Here is a 23,811-nt window from a genome sequence, read left to right on the forward strand (position 1 = left end):
GACTCAGTCAATCTCTAGAGCAGGGGGTAACTAGATTCAGTCACTCTAGAGCAGGGGGTAACTAGATTCAGTCACTCTATAGAGCATGAGGTAACTAGATTCAGTCACTCTCTAGAGCAGGGGGTAACTAGATTCAGTCACTCTCTAGAGCAGGGGGTAACTAGATTCAGTCACTCTCTAGAGCAGGGGGTAACTAGATTCAGTCACTCTCTAGAGCAGGGGGTAACTAGATTCAGTCACTCTCTAGAGCAGGGGGTAACTAGATTCAGTCACTCTCTAGAGCAGGGGGTAACTAGATTCAGTCACTCTCTAGAGCAGGGGGTAACTAGATTCAGTCACTCTCTAGAGCATGGGGTAACTAGATTCAGTCACTCTCTAGAGCAGGGGTTAGACTCAGACTCTCAGTCAATCTCTAGAGCAGGGGGTAACTAGATTCAGTCACTCTAGAGCAGGGGGTAACTAGATTCAGTCACTCTATAGAGCAGGGGGTAACTAGATTCAGTCACTCTCTAGAGCATGAGTTAACTGACTCAGTCAATCTCTAGAGCAGGGGATAACTAGATTCAGTCACTCGAGAGCAGGGGTGACTAGATTCAGTCACTCTCTAGAGCAGGGGGTAACTAGATTCAGTCACTCTCTAGAGCATGGGGTGACTAGATTCGGTCACTCTCTAGAGCAGGGGTGACTAGATTCAGTCACTCTCTAGAGCAGGGGGTGACTAGATTCAGTCACTCTCTAGAGCAGGGGGTTTAGTCACTCTCTAGAGCAGGGGGTGACTAGATTCAGTCACTCTCTAGAGCAGGGGGTAACTACATTCAGTCACTCTCTAGAGCAGGGGGTTAGATTCAGTCACTCTCTATAGCAGGGGGTAACTAAATTCAGCTGGGAGACAATTTTTGTTGGAGCGGATGGTCGGAGGGTTGAAACACAGTTATAATAATTTGTACCACAACTAAGCCCCAAAATAGAACAGTCATTTCATACCTTAATTACATTGAGACACGATCGCATATGTCTCTTTTGAACATATTTCCTAAATTAAACACCTTTTTAGCTGAATTCCTGGTGGTTTTACAGTCTTTTTGACCAATTACACACATCAAAAACACTGGAGGGCAAGTTTTGGCCACGGGCCACGGGCCACCTGTTGCTGACCCACACTCTTGAAACTCCCAGGCTGTTTTCAATCTAAGTGATGGTCGTTTAAAATCCAGTCCTGATTTATGACAGGCAGCAGCCGACGGTGAGGAGCAGCTGAATGAACTTTCCCAGCCCTCAGACCCTCTGGATCAGAAACTGGACCGTGTCTCTGTAATGACTTATTGTAGATGGATCCTGTCTCCTGTCTGTGCTCCATTTCTCTTCTCTGCCTGCATGGTGTGAGGCTTTTTCCCTACAATGTCCTGGTGGTGCACTAATCATATGGAAGGAACTACTATAGAAATATAATTACTAGAACGGACATCCCAGTTCATGGTACTTGAGCAATTATATTTCTATGGGGACTACTCTGTAGAGAAGCTGGGCTGTAATTGGACCGTACGCAGCAAGGCAGAGTGGGAGGGAAGGAGGGAACCTGCTTGTCCGTGTGATCAGGGCATGACTGGATGACTGGAGCTGGGCAGGGGAGGAGAGGCAGGGCCGGGGAGGAGAGGCAGGGGAGGACCGGGGAGGAGAGGCAGGGGAGGAGAGGAGAGGCAGGGCCGGGGAGAAGAGGCAGGGCAGGGGAGGAGAGGAGAGGCAGGGCAGGGGAGGGAGAGGCAGGCAGGGGAGGGAGGAGAGGTAGGGCAGGGGAGGAGAGGCAGGGCCGGGAGGGAGAGGCAGGGCAGGGGAGGGGAGGCAGGGCCGGGGAGGGGAGGAGAGGTAAGGCAGGACAGGGGAGGAGAGGCAGGGCCGGAGAGGAGAGGCAGGGCAGGGGAGGAGAGGCAGGGCAGGGGAGGAGAGGCAGGGCAGGGGAGGAGAGGCAGGGCAGGGGAGGAGAGGCAGGGCCGGGGAGGAGAGGCAGGGCAGGGGAGGAGAGGCAGGGCCGGGGAGGAGAGGCAGGGCCGGGGAGGAGGGTAGGGCAGGGGAGGGGAGGCAGGGCCGGGGAGGAGAGGAGAGGCAGGGGAGGAGAGGTAAGGCAGGACAGGGGAGGAGAGGCAGGGCCGGGGAGGAGGAGGGCAGGGGAGGAGGGGCAGGGCCGGGGAGGGAGAGGGCAGGGCCGGGAGGAGAGGCAGGGCAGGGGAGGAGAGGCAGGGCCGGGGAGGAGAGGCAGGGCCGGGGGAGGAGAGGCAGGGCAGGGGAGAAGAGGCAGGGCAGGGGAGGGGGGGAGGAGAGGCAGGGCAGGGGAGGAGAGGCAGGGCAGGGGGGAGGGCAGGGCAGGGGAGGGAGGCGGGGGGGAGGAGGAGGGCCGGGGAGGAGAGGCAGGGGAGGAGGAGGGCAGGGCAGGGGAGGAGAGGCAGGGCCGGGGAGGAGAGGCAGGGCAGGGGAGGAGAGGCAGGGCAGGGGCCAGGGAGGAGAGGCAGGGCAGGGGAGGAGAGGCAGGGCAGGGGAGGAGAGGCAGGGCCGGGGAGGAGAGGCAGGGCAGGGGAGGAGAGGCAGGGCAGGGGGAGGGAGGGCAGGGCAGGGGAGGAGAGGCAGGGCAGGGGAGGAGAGGCAGGGCCGGGGAGGAGAGGAGAGGCAGGGCAGGGGAGGAGAGGCAGGGCAGGGGAGGAGAGGCAGGGCCGGGGAGGAGAGGCAGGGCAGGGGAGGAGGGCCGGGGCAGGGGAGGGGAGAGGTAGAGGCAGGGCAGGGGAGGAGAGGCAGGGCCGGGGAGGGAGAGGCAGGGCAGGGGAGGAGAGGCAGGGGAGGCAGGGCAGGGGAGGAGAGGCAGGGCCGGGGAGGAGAGGCAGGGGAGGCAGGGCAGGACAGGGGAGGAGAGGGCAGGGGGAGAGGGAGGGGAGGAGGCAGGGCCGGGGAGGAGAGGAGAGGCAGGGGAGGGCAGGGCCGGGGAGGGAGAGGCAGGGCCGGGCAGGGGAGGAGAGGGGAGGAGAGGCAGGGCAGGGGAGGAGAGGCAGGGCAGGGGAGGAGAGGCAGGGCAGGGCAGGGGGGGAGGAGGCAGGGCAGGACAGGGGAGGAGAGGCAGGGCCGGGGAGGAGAGGAGAGGCAGGGCAGGGGAGGAGAGGCAGGGGAGGAGAGGCAGGGCAGGGGAGGAGAGGCAGGGCCGGGGAGGAGAGGCAGGGCCGGGGAGGAGAGGCAGGGCCGGGGAGGAGAGGCAGGGCCGGGGAGGGGAGGCAGGGCCGGGGAGGAGAGGCAGGGGAGGAGAGGTAAGGCAGGACAGGGGAGGAGAGGCAGGGCCGGGGAGGAGAGGAGAGGCAGGGGAGGAGAGGCAGGGCAGGGGAGGAGAGGCAGGGCAGGGGAGGAGAGGCAGGGCAGGGGAGGCAGGGCAGGGGAGGAGAGGCAGGGCAGGGCAGGGGAGGAGAGGCAGGGGAGGAGAGGCAGTGCAGGGGAGGAGAGGCAGGGGAGGAGAGGCAGTGCAGGGGAGGAGAGGCAGGGGAGGAGAGGCAGGGCAGGGGAGGCAGGGCAGGGGAGGAGAGGCAGTGCAGGGGAGGAGAGATAGGGCAGGGGAGGCAGGGCAGGGGAGGAGAGATAGGGCAGGGGAGGCAGGGCAGGGGAGGAGAGGCAGGGCAGGGGAGGAGAAAGGGGAAGGCTGCAGAAGTCTAGAGACGGGTCAGACTGAGCTCCTCACAAGTTCACACACTCATAGAAAACTTCCAGCGTGACAGCTTAGGCTGTACACGGAATAGTTTTAGTGCAAGAAACTAGCATATATAGGAGGATGGTAACTAATGGACAGGATTGTTTCTTTCTGTTAGAGCTGGTGACTACCGGGAGAATAGTAACAACAGTGAACTGGTGTCTTCACGCATGGCTGGTGAAGGAGGATCAGGATGTTGAAGTTCACTACGACACACAGCTCCAGGTTTTTAATGCATGTGTACACTACTTCTCTGCTCTGGTCTGCTGAGTTGTCAGAGAAAGGAGAGGGGTTAGTAGTGTGTGGACTAGGGTCTAGTGAGTCAGTGGACATTTTCTTTCAGGGTAGGAAGAAGACGGTTTCTCCTGTGAATCGATCCCTTCCAACGTCCTGTATTTATACACTTCTTCTGGAGTCTAGTTTACGCAGACAACCAAATGTGTTTACAAGAGCGTGTCTTCGTCTGTTTTCTGTTCGGTTTTTGTATGTTTTATAACTCCGGACGGTTTAGGGTTAAGCACCAAAGACTTTACTGTTATATGTTAGTGTGATGGTGTGTGGGTGCCGGTGTGTGGATGCTGGTGTGCGGGTGCCGGTGTGTGGGTGCCGGTGTGTGGATGCCGGTGTGTGGGTACCGGTGTGTTGATGCCGGTGTGTGGATGCCGGTGTGTGGGTGCCGGTGTGTGGATGCTGGTGTGTGTGGACCGGTGTGTGGGTGCCATTGCATGCATGCGTGTGTGTGGGTGTGTGTGTGTGGGTGCGTGTGTGTACCGGTGTGTGGGTACCGGTGTGTGGGTGCCATTGCATGCGTGTGTGTGGGTGCCATTGTGCCGCAGAGTGGTGTGGATTTTGAGCTTTCACCACACTGATACATTCCCTGACTAGCACAGCACAGTGTGATCAGATTGCCCCATAAAATGACTGTCTACACTGTCCTGAATCTCAAGCTCTCAACTCCCATTTCATACCCTAACCTCGTGTTAAAGGGACAGAATGTGACCTGGGCTCTACTCTCCTTGCAAAATCAGTATAAGGGTTAAATCAGTCCTAACCTCATTCTCAACCGTGCACATTTTCTCCCACAAAAAAATAATGTCCTGTCTTCAGCTTTTGGGAGGCTGCGGGGATGTAGGGATTGAGGGACTGAGGGATTGGGATTTCACGGTCACTTGCAAGTCTATTCATCCACTCTTCAGGGGTCCTCGGCCAGAGAGATGACAGAGGAGGGATAGAGAGAGAGATGACAGAGGAGGGATAGAGAGAGAGATGACAGAGGAGGGATAGAGAGAGAGATGACAGAGGAGGGATAGAGAGAGAGATGACAGAGGAGGGATAGAGAGAGGGATGACATATGAGGGATAGAGAGAGATGACAGAGGAGGGATAGAGAGAGGATGACAGAGGAGGGATAGAGAGAGAGATGACAGAGGAGGGATAGAGAGAGAGATGACAGAGGAGGGATAGAGAGAGAGATGACAGAGGAGGGATAGAGAGAGAGATGACAGAGGAGGGATAGAGAGAGAGATGACAGAGGAGGGATAGAGAGAGAGATGACAGAGGAGGGATAGAGAGAGAGATGACAGAGGAGGGATAGAGAGAGAGATGACAGAGGAGGGATAGAGAGAGAGATGACAGAGGAGGGATAGAGAGAGATGACAGAGGAGGGATAGAGAGAGAGATGACAGAGGAGGGATAGAGAGAGAGATGACAGAGGAGGGATAGAGAGAGAGATGACAGAGGAGGGATAGAGAGAGAGATGACAGAGGAGGGATAGAGAGAGAGATGACAGAGGAGGGATAGAGAGAGATGACAGAGGAGGGATAGAGAGAGACAGATGACAGAGGAGGGATAGAGAGAGAGATGACAGAGGAGGGATAGAGAGAGAGATGACAGAGGAGGGATAGAGAGAGAGATGACAGAGGAGGGATAGAGAGAGAGATGACAGGTGGACATATTGGTTATTGATGGGTCTAAAGAGGCAATTCTGTTCTAACATTTTCTCTCCCCCTCTCTGTTCCCTCTCTCTCTCTTTCCTCCCTCTCCTTTCCCTCTCTCTCTCTTTTCCTCCCTCTCCTTTCCCTCTCTCTCTCTTTTCCTCCCTCTCCTTTCCCTCTCTCTCTCTTTTCCTCCCTCTCCTTTCCCTCTCTCTCTCTTTTCCTCCCTCTCCTTTCCCTCTCTCTCTCTTTTCCTCCCTCTCTGTTCCCTCTCTCTCTCTTTTCCTCCCTCTCTTTTCCCTCTCTCTCTCTTTTTCCTCCCTCTCTTTTTCTCTCTCTCTCTCTCTAGCCACAATGAGCGGAAGGTGACCTGCAAGCATCCTGTCTCAGGCTGTCCCTCACAAGACAACTGCATCTTTGTCGTCAACGAACAGTGAGTCTCTTCATTTTGCTCTTCAGAATGCCACCAGGCAGCGTTTCTGAGCTATGCAGTCAGATCGTCGTAGGAACTCTTGGACGTTCTCTTTCCATGCATTCAGTATTAGTTATGGCGACCAACATTTCTCTATTTACAAGTTTCCCTTTCATGAGTTGAATGCTTCTTCTGTTTCTCTCCTCATTGTCCCACAATTGGCACTTTTAACAGAAAATAGTTTCAAATGAACAGTCTTCTTCTTTCCTCTGATGAGATTACAAGGTTCATCAATGTCAGTTATTTGTAATGGTTGTATAAAGTATGTATAAAATGTGCCTGACGTTTTCTTCCCAGTATTGGTGCATAGGTTAGTTATAAACATGTTTACAAAGGTTGTGGGTAGATGAGGTTCTGAATAGAAAAGACATTGTTGACCGAGGAGGCATCTGCAGGTCTGCTGATTCCCTGACGTGCGCATTGTGCTGCACTTGACAATCAATCCTCCTCCTTGTTCTTCTACCCATCAGATACGGAGAGTTAGGGTTCGAGTTTCAGCCCTTTTCCATCCTGTTCCTCTCAACCACAGCTACTCACCTCTGAGGGGCACATGGTTACCGTTGGCTTTCTTTGGCCTGAGTTGAAGCCCTTTCACTCTCAGTTGCATAACCCACCTCTAGCTAGGCCCCTGGCTTATTGGCTCCTGAGAGGGGGCATGTGATTGTGAACCATTGGCCCCTGGTTCCAACAGAAGTTCATCAACCCAGGCAAGAGTACAGTACAGAGAAAACAACTAGGCTAGTCTCCCGCCTTTCTCATAATCAGTCCCCTTAACCATGAGATACAGTAGTCTGATCCAACAGTTGGTTCTCTCTCTCTCTCTGTCCAACTATATGCAGTAGCAATTAGCCTGGGGAGTTGCAGAGAAAACCGCTCTCCTTCCTTGCTCCTCCATCTATCTCCAAAAGCCTCCTACTACACCAATGTTCTACTCTGTCCCCCCCCTTTTTTCCCCAATGACTACGTGTGCCCCTAATCAGAAAAATGTAGACGCACACAAAGACATTCAGGAGCACAATGAAAAATATGTGAGGGGTTAAACTGGAATCCTTCACAAATTCCGGTTCGCACAGCTAAATACACTATATACAGTACCAGTCAAAAGTTTGGACACACCTACTCATTCCAGGGTTTTCCTTTATTTTTATTGTAGAATAATAGTGAAGACATCAAAACTATGAAATAGCACATAAAGAATCATGTAGTAACTAAATAAGTTTTAAACAAATCAAAATATATTTTAGATTTTAGATTCTTCAAATAGCCACCCTTTGCCATGATTACAGCTTTGCACACTCTTGGCATTCTCTCAACCAGCTTCACCTGGAATGCTTTTCCAACAGTCTTGAAGGTGTTCGCACATATGCTGAGCACTTCTTGGCTGTTTTTCCTTCTCTTTGCAGTCCAACTCATCCCAAACCATCTCAATTGGGTTGAAGTCTAGTGATTGTGGAGCCAAGAGGTGTGTTGGGTCATTGATCTGTTGAAAAACCAATGATAGTCCCACTAAGCGCCAACCAGATGGGATGGAGTATTGCTGCAGAATGTTGTGGTAGCCATGCTGGTTAAGTATGCCTTGAATTCTAAATGATTTGCAGACAGTCCGAGGGACAAATCTGGGTTTGGAGGATGCCTGAAGAACGCTACCTGCCCGAATGCATAGTACCAACAGTAAAGTTTGGTGGAGGAGGAGGAATAATGTTTTGGGGCTGTTTTTCATGGTTCGGGCTAGGCTCCTTACTTCCAATGAAGGGTAATCTTAACGCTACAGCATACAATGACATTCTAGGCGATTCTGTGATTCCAACTTCGTTGCAACAGTTTGGGGTAGACCGTTTCCTGTTTTAGCATGAAGTGAGGTCCATACCTAGTCAGCCATCATTGTAATTAAGAATTTGTTCTTATCTGACTTGCCTAGTTCAATAAAGGTTAAATAAATAAAAAAATAAATACAGAAATGGTTTGTTGAGATCAGTGTGGAATAATTTGACTGTCCTGCACAGAGCCCTGACCTCAACCCCATCAACACCTTTGGGATGAATTGGAACGCCGACTGCAAGCCAGGCCTAATCGCCCAACATCAGTGCCCGACTTCACTAATGCTCTTGAGGCTGAATGGAAGCTAGTCCCCACAGCAATGTTCCAACATCTAGTGGAAAGACTTCCCAGAATAGTGGAGGCTGTTATAGCAGCAATGTACCAACATCTAGAGGAAAGCCTTCCCAGAATAGTGGAGGCTGTTATAGCAGCAATGTACCAACATCTAGTGGAAAGCCTTCCCAGAATAGTGGAGGCTGTTATAGCAGCAATGTACCAACATCTAGTGGAAAACCTTCCCAGAAGAGTGGAGGCTGTTATAGTAGCAATGTACCAACATCTAGTGGAAAACCTTCCCAGAAGAGTGGAGGCTGTTATAGCAGCAAAAGGGGGGACCAACTCCATATTAATGCCCATGATTTTAGAATGAGATGTTCGACAAGCAGGTGTCCACATACTTTTGGTCATGTAGTGTATTTAGGCATGTAGTGTATTTAAGTTAATTGGTCACACTGTAGAGCCCTGTACACCTCAGGAAACATGCTTATTAGCTTAATGAATGATCACCTTGACCCTTCAGTTTCTCCACTCTCAGCATTCCCTACAACCAGTACAACCAGTACAAAGTTCAGCCTTCCCTGGGCCAGTACAACGTTCAGCCTTCCCTGGGCCAGTACAACGTTCAGCCTTCCCTGGGCCAGTACAGCGTTCAGTCCCTACTCTCAACCCAACCTATGGCCATGCAGTAAAGATTTTAGTTGAGACAGGTATTCTCTCTCCTGTGTGTTCAAATCAACTGAAGAGAGAGAGCGGTACGCCCAAATCTACTGAAGAGAGAGAGAGAGAGAGAGAGAGAGAGAGAGAGCGGTACGCCCAAATCTACTGAAGAGAGAGAGAGAGAGAGAGATAGAGAGAGAGAGAGTGGTACGCCCAAATCTACTAGAGAGAGAGAGAGAGAGAGAGAGAGGAGAGAGAGAGGTACGCCCAAATCTACTGAAGAGAGAGAGTGCGGTACGCCCAAATCCACTGAAGAGAGAGAGAGAGTGGTACGCCCAAATCTACTGAAGAGAGAGAGAGAGAGAGCGGTACGCCCAAATCTACTAGAGAGAGAGAGAGAGAGAGAGAGAGAGGTACGCCCAAATCTACTGAAGAGAGAGAGAAAGAGAGAGAGTGGTACGCCCAAATCTACTGAAGAGAGGGAGAGAGCGGTATGCCCAAATCTACTGAAGAGAGAGAGAGAGAGAGAGAGAGAGAGAGAGCGGTACGCCCAAATCTACTGAAGAGAGAGAGAGAGAGATAGAGCGAGAGAGAGCAGTACGCCCAAATCTACTGGAGAGAGAGAGAGAGGAGAGAGCGGTACGCCCAAATCTACTGAAGAGAGAGAGAGAGAGAGCGAGAGAGAGCAGTACGCCCAAATCTACTGAAGAGAGAGAGCGGTATGCCCAAATTGACCCCTAAACTCTGCCCCCCTAGGCACTCTTGTAGATCTGAAATGATTTGAGAGGTGTAAATCAGTATGGCTCCACCCAGCCGTTCAGACAGAGAGGTGAAGTAATGTGCTATATTGCTTGAACCTATCTAATCCTTTCAGAGCTCTGGGCCCCCTCATACCTCATAGCTCAACTTACCTGCCAGCTAAGGTCAGCACTGGCCCCCTGATAGATGTCACTCCTAGAACATGTTCACAAGCCAGTTCTCGGGAAACAACCTGTCATTCCATATATCTGCTCTATTCCAACACAAGCCCATCCATTTCAACAACCCTGATGACTGTGTTGAGAAACACTGTCCTATGGCATGTTCAATTTCACAACCCCCAGAAGCAGCTGTTTAAAGTAGAGGAAGATTCATACTACCTTGATATAGACTCCTGTGCAATTTCACCCTCACCTGACAGAAGTTGTCTTAATCCAGTTTCAGTCTCCTGAATTCTGGGCGTTCTTGTTGCAACTGTTCAAACTAGTTGTATTGAGTTCATGTTCAAACCAATGCCATTACAAATGTGGAAAAATCCTACCTTTTCCCGAAAGAAAATACAATTCACACTTAACTATCAAACTGCCAGGGCCACAGTCCAATATTCATTGTGATATGACTATCATTTCTCCATCTTCCAACATGAATGGAGAAAACAACTGGAGGCATTATGTGGTCTGCTTGTGATTTCTACCAGGGGTTGGAACCAGTTCAGGGAACAGAACCGAAAACCTGAAAATAAAATTTTTCAAGGAACAGAATCAGAATTAGGAACGGAAGTGATCTATGCTGTTCTGGAACACAACTGTTATTTTAAAAAGCGAATCAGAATTAGGAACGGAAGTGATCTATGCTGTTCTGGAACACAACTGTTATTTTAAAAAGCGAATCAGAATTAGGAACGGAAGTGATCTATGCTGTTCTGGAACACAACTGTTATTTTAAAAAGCGAATCAGAATTAGGAACGGAAGTGATCTATGCTGTTCTGGAACACAACTGTTATTTTAAAAAGCGAATCAGAATTAGGAACGGAAGTGATCTATGCTGTTCTGGAACACAACTGTTATTTTAAAAAGCGAATCAGAATTAGGAACGGAAGTGATCTATGCTGTTCTGGAACACAACTGTTATTTTAAAAAGCGAATCAGAATTAGGAACGGAAGTGATCTATGCTGTTCTGGAACACAACTGTTATTTTAAAAAGCGAATCAGAATTAGGAACGGAAGTGATCTATGCTGTTCTGGAACACAACTGTTATTTTAAAAAGCTTATCAGAATTAGGAACGGAAGTGATCTATGCTGTTCTGGAACCCAACTGTTATTTTAAAAAGCGAATCAGAATTAGGAACGGAAGTGATCTATGCTGTTCTGGAACCCAACTGTTATTTTAAAAAGCGAATCAGAATTAGGAACGGAAGTGATCTATGCTGTTCTGGAACACAACTGTTATTTTAAAAAGCGAATCAGAATTAGGAACGGAAGTGATCTATGCTGTTCTGGAACACAACTGTTATTTTAAAAAGCGAATCAGAATTAGGAACGGAAGTGATCTATGCTGTTCTGGAACACAACTGTTATTTTAAAAAGCGAATCAGAATTAGGAACGGAAGTGATCTATGCTGTTCTGGAACACAACTGTTATTTTAAAAAGCGAATCAGAATTAGGAACGGAAGTGATCTATGCTGTTCTGGAACACAACTGTTATTTTAAAAAGCGAATCAGAATTAGGAACGGAAGTGATCTATGCTGTTCTGGAACACAACTGTTATTTTAAAAAGCATGCGAACCGGGTTAATAACTGTGTTTTCCTTTTAGGGCATTTTTTTTCAGTCCAACAATACAACACAACAAAGTGCCTATGCAAAGCCCTCTCTCTGTCAATCAGAAACTTCTCCTAGTGTCTGCTTGCCTGAAGAAAATCATGTAGGCTACATGCCCCTCTGAAGCATAGCTGTAGCGTACTGACGTTTCCAGTGTGATTCAGAAGATGGGGAGAGAGATTTTAAATGAGGGAAGAAGGAATTCACTTTTTCAATGCTACTTAGGGATAGTATAGTTACCACATTTCACATTGGATTTATTAACTACAAAAAGATGAGACATGTTTTTAATTCGGGTGCCGCTCTGCACACACCAGCTTGTTAGCTAACTAGCTTCTCTGGTCCAAAGTTAAGCCAATTCTGAAGTTCAAAGACATTTAAAGTTACTCCATTGAAGCCTCTCCTCAGTTGGTATAAATCTGTGGGCCCAATTCAAATAATGCATGTTGTCAGAAGATGCCCAGCACTTCAAGCCAAGCTTCCTCCTCCACTCTCCCTCGATCGCCACATCCGCAAAATTTAAATTTCATCTCGCGCTCGAGACTGACTGGTCTTTCCATCACGCAGTGTAAACAACTCACCGAACTATAGCACTAAGCTACAACACTGAGCTTCAGGACTGAGCTACAGGACTGAGCTACAACACTGAGCTACAGGACTGAGCTACAGGACTGAGCTACAGGACTGAGCTACAACACTGAGCTACAGGACTGAGCTACCACACTGAGCTACAACACTGAGCTACAGGACTGAGCTACAACACTGAGCTACAGGACTGAGCTACAACACTGAGCTACAGGACTGAGCTACAACACTGAGCTACAGGACTGAGCTACAGGACTGAGCTACAACACTGAGCTACAGGACTGAGCTACCACACTGAGCTACAACACTGAGCTACAGGACTGAGCTACACCACTGAGCTATAGTTTGCCCCTCCATAGCGAGCTGCTCTATCTGTGCTGCCTGATTGGTGAAGTAATTTAATGTTGAGCTAAATGTAAAAGAAACATTTACAAAAACAGAAAGGACCGATATAAATGAGTACTTTTATTTTGGTTGGAACCATGTTCATAACTTTATTTTGCTGGTCGGAACAGTGGAACGGAACTAAAGAAAATAATGGTTCCGTTCAGAACGAAACTATTTTGGAAAACAATTTTGGTTCCAACCCCTGGTTTCAATGCGTGTTAAGGTATGAAATAGCAGGGTCCAACTGTCGCACGCCCAACTGTTCCCGAGGACTGGCGTTGCCCATCCCTGCTCTGGGTAATCTCTTATAGACTTAACGGTATCGTCATTGATTAAACATTTTCCCCCTTGTGTTTTGTAGCTTGAATTGTGTAAAAGTGGTTCGCCCAATGTTTAGAAGGTAATGTAACCCCAGGTTGAAATGAATGCTTATGTGTTACTCTAAAGTAACTGTTATGTAAAATCACTTTTGTGTAAAGCACTGTTTACACTCCTCTGTTTTTGTTGTTCCGTGTTGTTTTATTGACCGTTTTGCCTGAGGTCCTGCTAGTACTGTACAGTGTATGTTGTTGTTTGGAGTCTGGACCATATCATGTGTTCAACCAAATGATCAAACAGAACTACTTACCAGACAAGATCCTATCTAGGCCTGGGAAGTGCCAGGGACCTCATTCTATATTGTCACGATACAGAGTTCCTGATACCAATATGTATTGCGGTTCGTTACTCTTTTTTACTGCGAATCAGTTTTTCCAAAACATAATTGCTCACAATCTGTTTGCTGTAGAGGGACAAGAGAGAGAGAGACAAAATGAAAAGGAGAAAACGTATTTTGGACATTTTGCTGATATCGTTCATGACAATAAATAACCTACGAGAGAAATGTGAAGTTGAAAATGAAATACTTTTTGCTAATATGGGTGATTGTTGATGGGATAAACTTCTAAAGTAGTAGTAGTAGGTTTAAGGGTCATTAAATGTAACAGTGTTGTGTTGCATATTAATGTCAATAATGTACCGTTCAATGTATCGTTATCGTGATAATTCAGTCAATTTATCGTGATAATTCAGTCAATTTATCATGATAATTCAGTCAATTTATCGTGATATGGATTTTTGCCCCTATCGCCCCGCTCTAATGCAAACAGAAAAAGTCCCCAATATTAAAAGCCACTGGGAAATTGTCTTACATACGGCACTGTTATTCCGGGACGTTGCTACTCGATTACTTGGGGAAACTATTCTCAATTTTGAGAAGAAAAAAATATAGGCCTATGTCTAAAATGTAATTATATATGTGACATTGTTACATGGCCTACAAGGTTTTGAGCATTACATTCCTTATGTTCATTAAACAGGAGTCTTTATGACATCACACGTGTAGCTTGTTGTTATTACCGGCCAATCACAGCGGCGCTACAGTCACATGCTCCCATGTGTAGCAAGGGAGATTTCTAATCAACGCAAAATGGAATTCAAATGATGGAATGAAGTTGGCTCAATGAGAAGGAATAGGCTACAATAATCAACCAACAGGCAGGCTGTTGTTTCATATGAATGGCGGGTAGCCTAGCGGTTAAGAGCGTTGGGCCAGTAACCAAAAAGTTGCAGGTTTGAATCCCCGAGCTGACGAAGTGATACATATGTCAATGTGCCCTTGAACAAGGCGCTTAATCCTAACTGCTCCTGTAAATCACTCTGAATTAGAGCGTCCTGCTAAATGACTAAAATGTTGTAAATAAGGACGCCTCAATTAGCATTGCTACTTTAGCTAGATGGCTAACTTTACAATGACTTGATGCAGTCAAAACAGCCACTACCAGATGGTATGATAGAGAACCTATGGAAGCGAACAAGTTTGTTTATCTAGCGGGAGTCGGGTTGGATCATTCCCTCCCTCCCTCCCTCCCTCCCTCCCTCCCTCCCTCCCTCCCTCCCTCCCTCCCTCCCTCCCACCCTCCCTCCCTCCCTCCCTCCCTCCCTCCCTCCCTCCCTCCCTCCCCTCCCTCCCTCCCTCCGCGCCACACAGACTGTCACATGAGCAAGACTTCATTGAAGTAAAAAAAAGAATATTAATATATATATTTATTTTTCATCTTTAACATTTATTTTGACTATCTGGATCCCCCCCCCCCAAAAAAAAAAAAAATATATATATATATATAATTGGTATTATTTGAATAGTGAAATCATTTCAACTAATGCATAACCTAAATGGTGGACAAAGCCTAGCAATGCCTTGCCGGTTGCTACTCTGTTTCACAGTAGTTTTAGGCTAATCTTCCTTAGCAAACGGCTTCTTCTCCAGCCAATGCTACGTTTCATCAGAAGAACAAGAACATCTTCCTGGTGGTTGGACAGTCTTGATTGGTCCACATCGTTGTTTAAAGTCTCAGACTACGACACATAATATTACACATCCTAATATTAGAGAAGCTAACTCAGGCATTTTGTCATGGTGGTTAGAGCGTTGGACTAGTAACCGGAAGGTTGCAAGTTCAAACCCCCGAGCTGACAAGGTACAAATCTGTCGTTCTGCCCCTGAACAGGCAGTTAACCCACTGTTCCTAGGCTGCCATTGAAAATAAGAATTTGTTCTTAACTGACTTGCCCTAGTTAAATAAAGGTAAAATAAAATAAATCTGTGCTTAACAACGTCTCGCACTGCATGAACATGGTAATACTTCAAGAATGTCTCGTGTGTTAATGCTCTTTCCATTCTGGACATACCACAGGCTGCACAGGTAAGACTTAACCCTGGTTCTGTCACCTGCCTATTGAGCAAGTGCATACTCTTTCATTGTTGAAAGTACTGTAGTAACCTATTTGTGTGTATGCACGCATATGTGTTTTGCTTGCCTGCCGTGGGAGGGCCTGTGTCTAGAATCAGGTCCGCTCGTCCAAATATTCTTATTCACTGTGATGAAGCAAAACTGATCCTATATCCCATCAGCACTCTGAGACTGTTTGTGAATACGGGCCCTGGTCTCGTTGCCGTTTTGTTGTGAGATGACGAGCTTGAAGCAAAGTCAGAACAAAATTCTCCTGAACTAAAGCAGCTCTCCCCTTTTTACAGTCTCCCCCTTTTTAATGACAAATGCTGTCGTGGTTGTTTTACATTGCATTCTCAGCCAGTCTGTTCCGTTGCCCCCCCTCCCCCAATATGCTTCACTGGCGGGGGTAATCCCTAAAAACACACACACACACACACACACACACACACACACACACACACACACACACACACACACACACACACACACACACACACTAAGGGGCCAAGTGTGGGGGCTGTCTGCCCATCCCGGACTGTCTATTAGTGCAGAGTTAATACAGGGGGCTTTGTTGGTGCTGCCTGGAGTAATTTTTTTTTCTGAGCACACAAATACTCCTCCCTCTACATGAAGATAGTGAGAAATAACACTTGGTCCGTGTAATGAACACGATGGGAAACAGAGAGCCGGTTTCACGTTCTGGGCGCAGCAGGCGTTTATTAGTAAAGGACCACAGGAGGAGGCAGGTAGCTGGGTCCAGGGGCAGAAGGTCATACACAGGAGGAGGCAGGTAGCTGGGTCCAGGGGCAGAAGGTCATACACAGGAGGAGGCAGGTAGCTGGGTCCAGGGGCAGGCAGAAGGTCATACACAGGAGGAGGCAGGTAGCTGGGTCCAGGGGCAGGTAGAAGGTCATACACAGGAGGAGGCAGGTAGCTGGGTCCAGGGGCAGGCAGAAGGTCATACACAGGAGGAGGCAGGTAGCTGGGTCCAGGGGCAGGCAGAAGGTCATACACAGGAGGAGGCAGGTATCTGGGTCCAGGGGCAGGCAGAAGGTCATACACAGGAGGAGGCAGGTAGCTGGGTCCAGGGGCAGCCAGAAGGTCATACACAGGAGGAGGCAGGTAGCTGGTTCCAGGGGCAGGCAGAAGGTCATACACAGGAGGAGGCAGGTAGCTGGGTCCAGGGGCAGGCAGAAGGTCATACACAGGAGGAGGCAGGTAGCTGGGTCCAGGGGCAGGCAGAAGGTCATACACAGGAGGAGGCAGGTAGCTGGGTCCAGGGGCAGGCAGAAGGTCATACACAGGAGGAGGCAGGTAGCTGGGTCCAGGGGCAGGCAGAAGGTCATACACAGGAGGAGGCAGGGAGCTGGGTCCAGGGGCAGGCAGAAGGTCATACACAGGAGGAGGCAGGTAGCTGCGTCCAGGGGCAGGCAGAAGGTCATACACAGGAGGAGGCAGGGAGCTGGGTCCAGGGGCAGGCAGAAGGTCATACACAGGAGGAGGCAGGTATCTGGGTCCAGGGGCAGGCAGAAGGTCATACACAGGAGGAGGCAGGTATCTGGGTCCAGGGGCAGGCAGAAGGTCATACACAGGAGGAGGCAGGTAGCTGGGTCCAGGGGCAGGCAGAAGGTCATACACAGGAGGAGGCAGGTAGCTGGGTCCAGGGGCAGGTAGAAGGTCATACACAGGAGGAGGCAGGTAGCTGGGTCCAGGGGCAGGCAGAAGGTCATACACAGGAGGAGGCAGGTAGCTGGGTCCAGGGGCAGGCAGAAGGTCATACACAGGAGGAGGCAGGTAGCTGGGTCCAGGGGCAGGCAGAAGGTCATACACAGGAGGAGGCAGGTAGCTGGGTCCAGGGGCAGGCAGAAGGTCATACACAGGAGGAAGCAGGTAGCTGGGTCTAGGGGCAGGCAGAAGGTCATACACAGGAGGAGGCAGGTAGCTGGGTCCAGGGGCAGGCAGAAGGTCATACACCCAGCTCACACTCTCAAACCACGTAGATCCCATGAACGCAGCTCACTCTCCAGCCCACTGTCCAGCTCACACCCTCAAACACGTAGATCCCCTGAGCGCAGCTCACTCGGCACTCTCCAGCCCACTGTCCAGCTCCCACTCTCAAACACGTAGATCCCCTGAACGAAGCCCACTGTCCAGCTCACACTCTCAAACACGTAGATCCCCTGAATGCAGCTCACTCTTAAGCCCACTGTCCAGCTCACACTCTCAAACACATAGATCCCATGAATGCATAACACTCTCCAGATCCCAATCACCTGTTCACACACCTGTATGTCATTATCACACACTATTTAGTTAAATTCTTTGCACCCCATCATTGTGAGGTATTGTTTGTTTTGTGACACACTTCTATTCGGAGCGCTGTTTTTCCCCGTAATTTAATCCTCCCGTGTATGATAGTTTTTGGTCTGCCTCATAACAGGAGGAGGCAGGTGCCTATTCCCTGCATGTACTTTAAGCCTATCAGGAGGAGGCTGTTATCTGGGTCCTATTGCCTGGTCTCCACAGGAGGAGGCTAGCCTTTTCCCTGCCTGTACTGTTGCCAGAGGGACCCTCTGTGTATGACCTTCTGCCTGGGACCCCAGCTACCTGCCTCCTCCTGGAGACCTTCTGCCTGCCCCTGGACCCAGCTAAATGCCTCCTCCTGTGTATGACCTTCTGCCTGCCCCTGGACCCAGCTACATGCCTCCTCCTGTGTATGACCTTCTGCCTGCCCCTGGACCCCAGCTACCTGCCTCCTCCTGTGTATGACCTTCTGCCTGCCCCTGAAGACCCAGCTACATGCCTCCTCCTGTGTATGACCTGCCTGCCCCTGGACCCAGCTACCTGCCTCCTCCTGTGTGTGACCTTCTGCCTGCCCCTGGACCCAGCTACCTGCCTCCTCCTGTGTTTGACCTTCTGAGCTGCCCAGTGGACCCAGCTACCTGCCTCCTTCTGTGTTTGACCTTCTGCCTGCCCCTGGACTCAGCTACCTGCCTCCTCCTGTGTATGACCTTCTGCCTGTCCCTGGACCCAGCTACCTGCCTCCTCCTGTTTGACCTTCTGCCTGCCCCTTGACCCAGCTACATGCCTCTCCTGTGTATGACCTTCTGCCTGCCCCTGGATCCAGCTACCTGCCTCCTCCTGTGTATGACCTTCTGCCTGTCCCTGGACCCAGCTACCTGCCTCCTTCTGTGTATGACCTTCTGCCTGCCCCTGGACTCAGCTACCTGCCTCCTCCTGTGTATGACCTTCTGCCTGCCCCTGGACCCAGCTACCTGCCTCCTCCTGTGTATGACCTTCTGCCTGCCCCTTGACCCAGCTACATGCCTCCTCCTGTGTATGACCTTCTGCCTGCCCCTGGACTCAGCTACCTGCCTCTTCCTGTGTATGACCTTCTGCCTGCCCCTTGACCCAGCTACAGTCCAGCTGCACTGAGCCCAACAGCCCTGGCATTTACCCGTATACACCAACTGTCTGTAGCAGAGCTCTAACAGTACTGGTGTAACAGTGTTCATGATAAGGAGTGAAAATGTAACGTGTCCCGCTGCTATGCTCCTTTATACTCCTCTAGTCAAAAAAAAATCTATATATAGTCTCTGAGATACACAATAGGTTTGACAAAGCAAAGCAGTGTGCCTTACAGGACAGTAGGATATGCTGCTCCTTCTAATATATATTGTAGCATGTTGCCAGAGCTAGAGGAGTTGTCAGAACTAGAGGAGTTGTCAGAACTAGAGGAGTTGTCAGAACTAGATGAGTTGTCAGAACTAGTTGAGTTGTCAGAACTAGAGGAGTTGTCAGAACTAGAGGAGTTGTCAGAACTAGACGTGTTGTCAGAGCCAGATGAGTTGCCAGAACTAGAAGAGTTGCCAGAACTAGAGGAGTTGTCAGACCTAGAGGAGTTGTCAGACCTAGATGGGTTGCCAGACCTAGAGGGGTTGCCAGACCTAGAAGAGTTGCCAGACCTAGAGGAGTTGTCAGACCTAGAGGAGTTGCCAGACCTAGTTGAGTTGCCAGAACTAGAGGAGTTGTCAGACCTAGAGGAGTTGTCAGACCTAGAGGAGTTGCCAGACCTAGAGGAGTTGTCAGACCTAGAGGAGTTGCCAGACCTAGAGGAGTTGTCAGACCTAGAGGAGTTGCCAGACCTAGAGGAGTTGCCAGAACTAGAGGAGTTGACAGACCTAGAGGAGTTGTCAGACCTAGAGGAGTTGCCAGACCTAGAGGATTTGTCAGAACTAGAGAAGTTGCCAGACCTAGAGGAGTTGTCAGAATGTCGTGGTCTCCCAGACGTGGTCTCACAGGGTGTGTGGGCAGGTCTGGCAGGATGTGAATGGATGAAATTAGTGGTCTCCCAGGGTGTGTGGGCGTGGTCTCCCAGGGTGTGTGGGCGTGGTCTCGCAGGGTGTGTGGGCATGGTCTGGCAGGATGTGTGTGTGGGGCGTGGTCTCGCATGGTGTGTGTCCGTGGTCTTGCAGGGTGTGTGGGTGTGGTCTCGGTGTGTGGGTGTGGTCTCAGGGTGTGTGTGGTCTCGTAGGGTGTGTGGGCGGGGTCTCCCATGGTGTGTGGGGGTGGTCTCCCATGGTGTGTGGGGGTGGTCTCCCATGGTGTGTGGCGGTGGTCTCGCAGGGTGTGTGGGCGTGGTCTCGTATGGTTTGTGGGTGTGGTCTCCCATGGTGTGTGGGCGTGGTCTCACAAGGTGTGTGGGCGTGGTCTCGCTGGGTGTGTGGGTGTGGTCTCGCAGGGTGTGTGGGCGTGGTCTCGTAGGGTGTGTGGGCGGGGTCTCCCATGGTGTGTGGGGGTGGTCTCGCATGGTGTGTGGGTGGTGTGTGGGGGAAGTGGTCTAGTTATTTCGCAGGGTGTTTGGCTCACAGAGCCCAGTGTTAGCCACAGCTGGCTAATCCTCTTATGTCTCGCAGGGTATGTGGGCGGGGTCGGTGCTACCACATCATCAACAACCCAGCCCTGTTCCCCACCAGCCTGACACGGTGCTACCACATCATCAACAACCCAGCCCTGTTCCCCACCAGCCTAACACGGTGCTACCACATCATCAACAACCCAGCCCTGTTCCCCACCAGCCTGACATGGAGCTACCACATCATCAACAACCCAGCCCTGTTCCCCACCAGCCTGACACGGTGCTACCACATCATCAACAACCCAGCCCTGTTCCCCACCAGCCTGACATGGTGCTACCACATCATCAACAACCCAGCCCTGTTCCCCACCAGCCTAACACGGTGCTACCACATCATCAACAACCCAGCCCTGTTCCCCACCAGCCTAACACGGTGCTACCACATCATCAACAACCCAGCCCTGTTCCCCACCAGCCTGACATGGTGCTACCACATCATCAACAACCCAGCCCTGTTCCCCACCAGCCTGACATGGTGCTACCACATCATCAACAACCCAGCCCTGTTCCCCACCAGCCTAACACGGTGCTACCACATCATCAACAACCCAGCCCTGTTCCCCACCAGCCTGACATGGTCCCTCCACATCATCAACAACCCAGCCCTGTTCCCCACCAGCCTGACTAACAGCCATCACTATAGAATTCATCAAGGACCCCATTTGTGACCACTAATACATATATTTTTTTAAAGACTCCAGTTTTAATGGTCTCTCCATTTCCTTGGAAGTATTTTCAACTTGTGCTCACTGTTTTTCACTCTGCAATGTGAGCTGAAATATGCCATCACCACATATTTCTGTGTGTGGGTGTTTTTGTGTGTGTGTGGTTCCTCTGGTGTTCATTTCTGCCTGCGGCCAGCCATAGCGTCAGCCCTCATGCGACGGCAGCAGCAGGCAATTTGACGCGTTCGTTCACAGCGTTTTAATTTCAGATCCAGTAGAGTGATTATCAGGGCCCGGGTTAATTAGCAACAAAGCCCCCATCCCTCCCACATACATACACACACTACACACACACACACACACACACACACACACACACACACACACACACACACACACACACACACACACACACACACACATGGACAGAAATGGGCTACTGGCTAAATAGAGCATCAAATGGAGCCATGTTGATTCATCACTTTTAATAGACAGGGCCATTTCTCCATCCCCCAGCACACTCCGTCTCACACACACACACACACACACACACACACACACACACACACACACACACACACACACACACACACACACACACACACACACCATTGATTACTTTTCAGCCAGGATTTAGCCTAGGGTTGAGCCCCAAAAGGCACCATGTTCCTTATATACTCATAGGATATTTCCTATAGGGCTCTGGTCTAGAGTAGTGCACTATATAGGGAATAGGGTTCTATAGGGCCCTGGTCTAAAGTAGTGCACTATATAGGGAATAGGGTTCTATAGGGCCCTGGTCTAAAGTAGTGCACTATATATAGGGAATAGGGTTCTATAGGGCCCTGGTCTAAAGTAGTGCACTATATAGGGAATAGGGTTCTATAGGGTCTGGTCTAAAGTAGTGCACTATATAGGGAAGAGGGTTCTATAGGGCCCTGGTCTAAAGTAGTGCACTATATAGGGAATAGGGTTCTATAGGGCCCTGGTCTAAAGTAGTGCACTATATAGGGAATAGGGTTCTATAGGGTCTGGTCTAAAGTAGTGCACTATATAGGGAAGAGGGTTCTATAGGGCCCTGGTCTAAAGTAGTGCACTATATAGGGAAGAGGGTTCTATAGGGCCCTGGTCTAAAGTAGTGCACTATATAGGGAATAGGGTTCTATAGGGCTCTGGTCTAAAGTAGTGCACTATATAGGGAATAGGGTTCTATAGGGTCTGGTCTAAAGTAGTGCACTATGTAGGGAATTATGTGCCGTTTGAGACAAAGCATTAGCCTTGTCACTGGGGGCGACTGGGTGATGAAAAAAAAAGTGGAGTGAATAAGAGAGACGGAAGGGAGCGACTGGATAAAGAGGAGAGAGCGATGGAAGAAGGGAAGTGTGTCAGCTTGAGAGAGCGTCAGTTTCTGCTCTGCTGCTCAGTGTCTACAGGAATGTATCGTCTTCTCCTCCATACAGGAGACTTGGAGGTATCTCACCGTTTTAATGGCAACGAACACATATCTTTTGAGTTCTAATGGGATCCATACTCCTCCCTTTCCTCCTACAACAGCTATCTAGGACTATCTAGGACTATCTAGGACAATCTTAAGCTGTTGCAGCGAATGCATTTGACACATCTTTCGTTTCTATCCAACCTCTCAGGTTTCCTTCTAAAGAAAGGTAACGGCAGACCGTCTTAAAAAGTGCTCTTTTTATTCTGTCTTGTTTTCCTTCCCTCTTCCCTGTCGTTCCATGTGTGGGTTAGTATGCTGCATCAGACCTGCCTTCCCTGTCAGTGTCCTCTGTTCTGCACTAGAATGACCAGTAATCATGTCCCTGTTCCCTGTCAGTGTCCTCTGTTCTGCACTAGAATGACCAGTAATCATGTCTCTGTTCCCTGTCAGTGTCCTCTGTTCTGCACTAGAATGACCAGTAATCATGTCCCTGTTCCCAGTGTCCTCTGTTCTGCACTAGAATGACCAGTAATCATGTCTCTGTTCCCTGTCAGTGTCCTCTGTTCTGCACTAGAATGACCAGTAATCATGTCCCTGTTCCCTGTTAGTGTCCTCTGTTCTGCACTAGAATGACCAGTAATCATGTCCCTGTTCCCTGTTAGTGTCCTCTGTTCTGCACTAGAATGACCAGTAATCATGTCCCTGTTCCCTGTTAGTGTCCTCTGTTCTGCACTAGAATGACCAGTAATCATGTCCCTGTTCCCTGTTAGTGTCCTCTGTTCTGCACTAGAATGACCAGTAATCATGTCCCTGTTCCCTGTCAGTGTCCTCTGTTCTCTGTTCTGCACTAGAATGACCAGTAATCATGTCTCTGTTCCCTGTCAGTGTCCTGTTCTGTTCTGTTCACTAGAATGACCAGTAATCATGTCCCTGTTCCCTGTTAGTGTCCTCTGTTCTGCACTAGAATGACCAGTAATCATGTCCCTGTTCCCTGTGTCCTCTGTTCTGCACTAGAATGACCAGTAATCATGTCCCTGTTCCCTGTCAGTGTCCTCTGTTCTGCACTAGAATGACCAGTAATCATGTCCCTGTTCCCTGTCAGTGTCCTCTGTTCTGCACTAGAATGACCAGTAATCATGTCCCTGTTCCCTGTCAGTGTCCTCTGTTCTGCACTAGAATGACCAGTAATCATGTCCCTGTTCTGCACTAGAATCCAGTAATCATGTCCCTGTTCCCTGTCAGTGTCCTCTGTTCTGCACAGTAGAATGACCAGTAATCATGTCCCTGTTCCCTGTCCAGTGTCTCTGTTCTGCACTAGAATGACCAGTAATCATGTCCCTGTTCCCTGTGTGTCCTCTGTTCCACTAGAATGACCAGTGTCCCTGTTCCCTGTGTGTCCTCTGTTCACTAGAATGACCAGTAATCATGTCCCTGTTCCCTGTCAGTGTCCTCTGTTCTGCACTAGAATGACCAGTAATCATGTCCCTGTTCCCTGTTAGTGTCCTCTGTTCTGCACTAGAATGACCATCAATCACGTCTCTGTTGCCTGCTGATGAGATATGTTATAGAGTCCCCACTAGATCTATAT

At 49.8% G+C, this 23,811-nt stretch overlaps 1 protein-coding gene across 1 annotated transcript in view; it reads left to right on the forward strand.

Annotated features, from left to right (window-relative positions):
- The window catches only part of LOC135508951 (pleckstrin homology domain-containing family A member 5-like), a 295,193-nt gene that overhangs the window by 154,857 nt on the left and 116,525 nt on the right, over nucleotides 1–23,811 (forward strand). The window contains exon 4 of the mRNA XM_064929191.1: nucleotides 5,998–6,081. Within this exon, the coding sequence (XP_064785263.1) occupies nucleotides 5,998–6,081 (84 nt within the window). The remainder of the gene's footprint in view (nucleotides 1–5,997; nucleotides 6,082–23,811) is intronic.

Source organism: Oncorhynchus masou, chromosome 22 (assembly GCF_036934945.1).
Source record: "Oncorhynchus masou masou isolate Uvic2021 chromosome 22, UVic_Omas_1.1, whole genome shotgun sequence".
NCBI classification, from domain to species: Eukaryota; Metazoa; Chordata; class Actinopteri; order Salmoniformes; family Salmonidae; genus Oncorhynchus; species Oncorhynchus masou.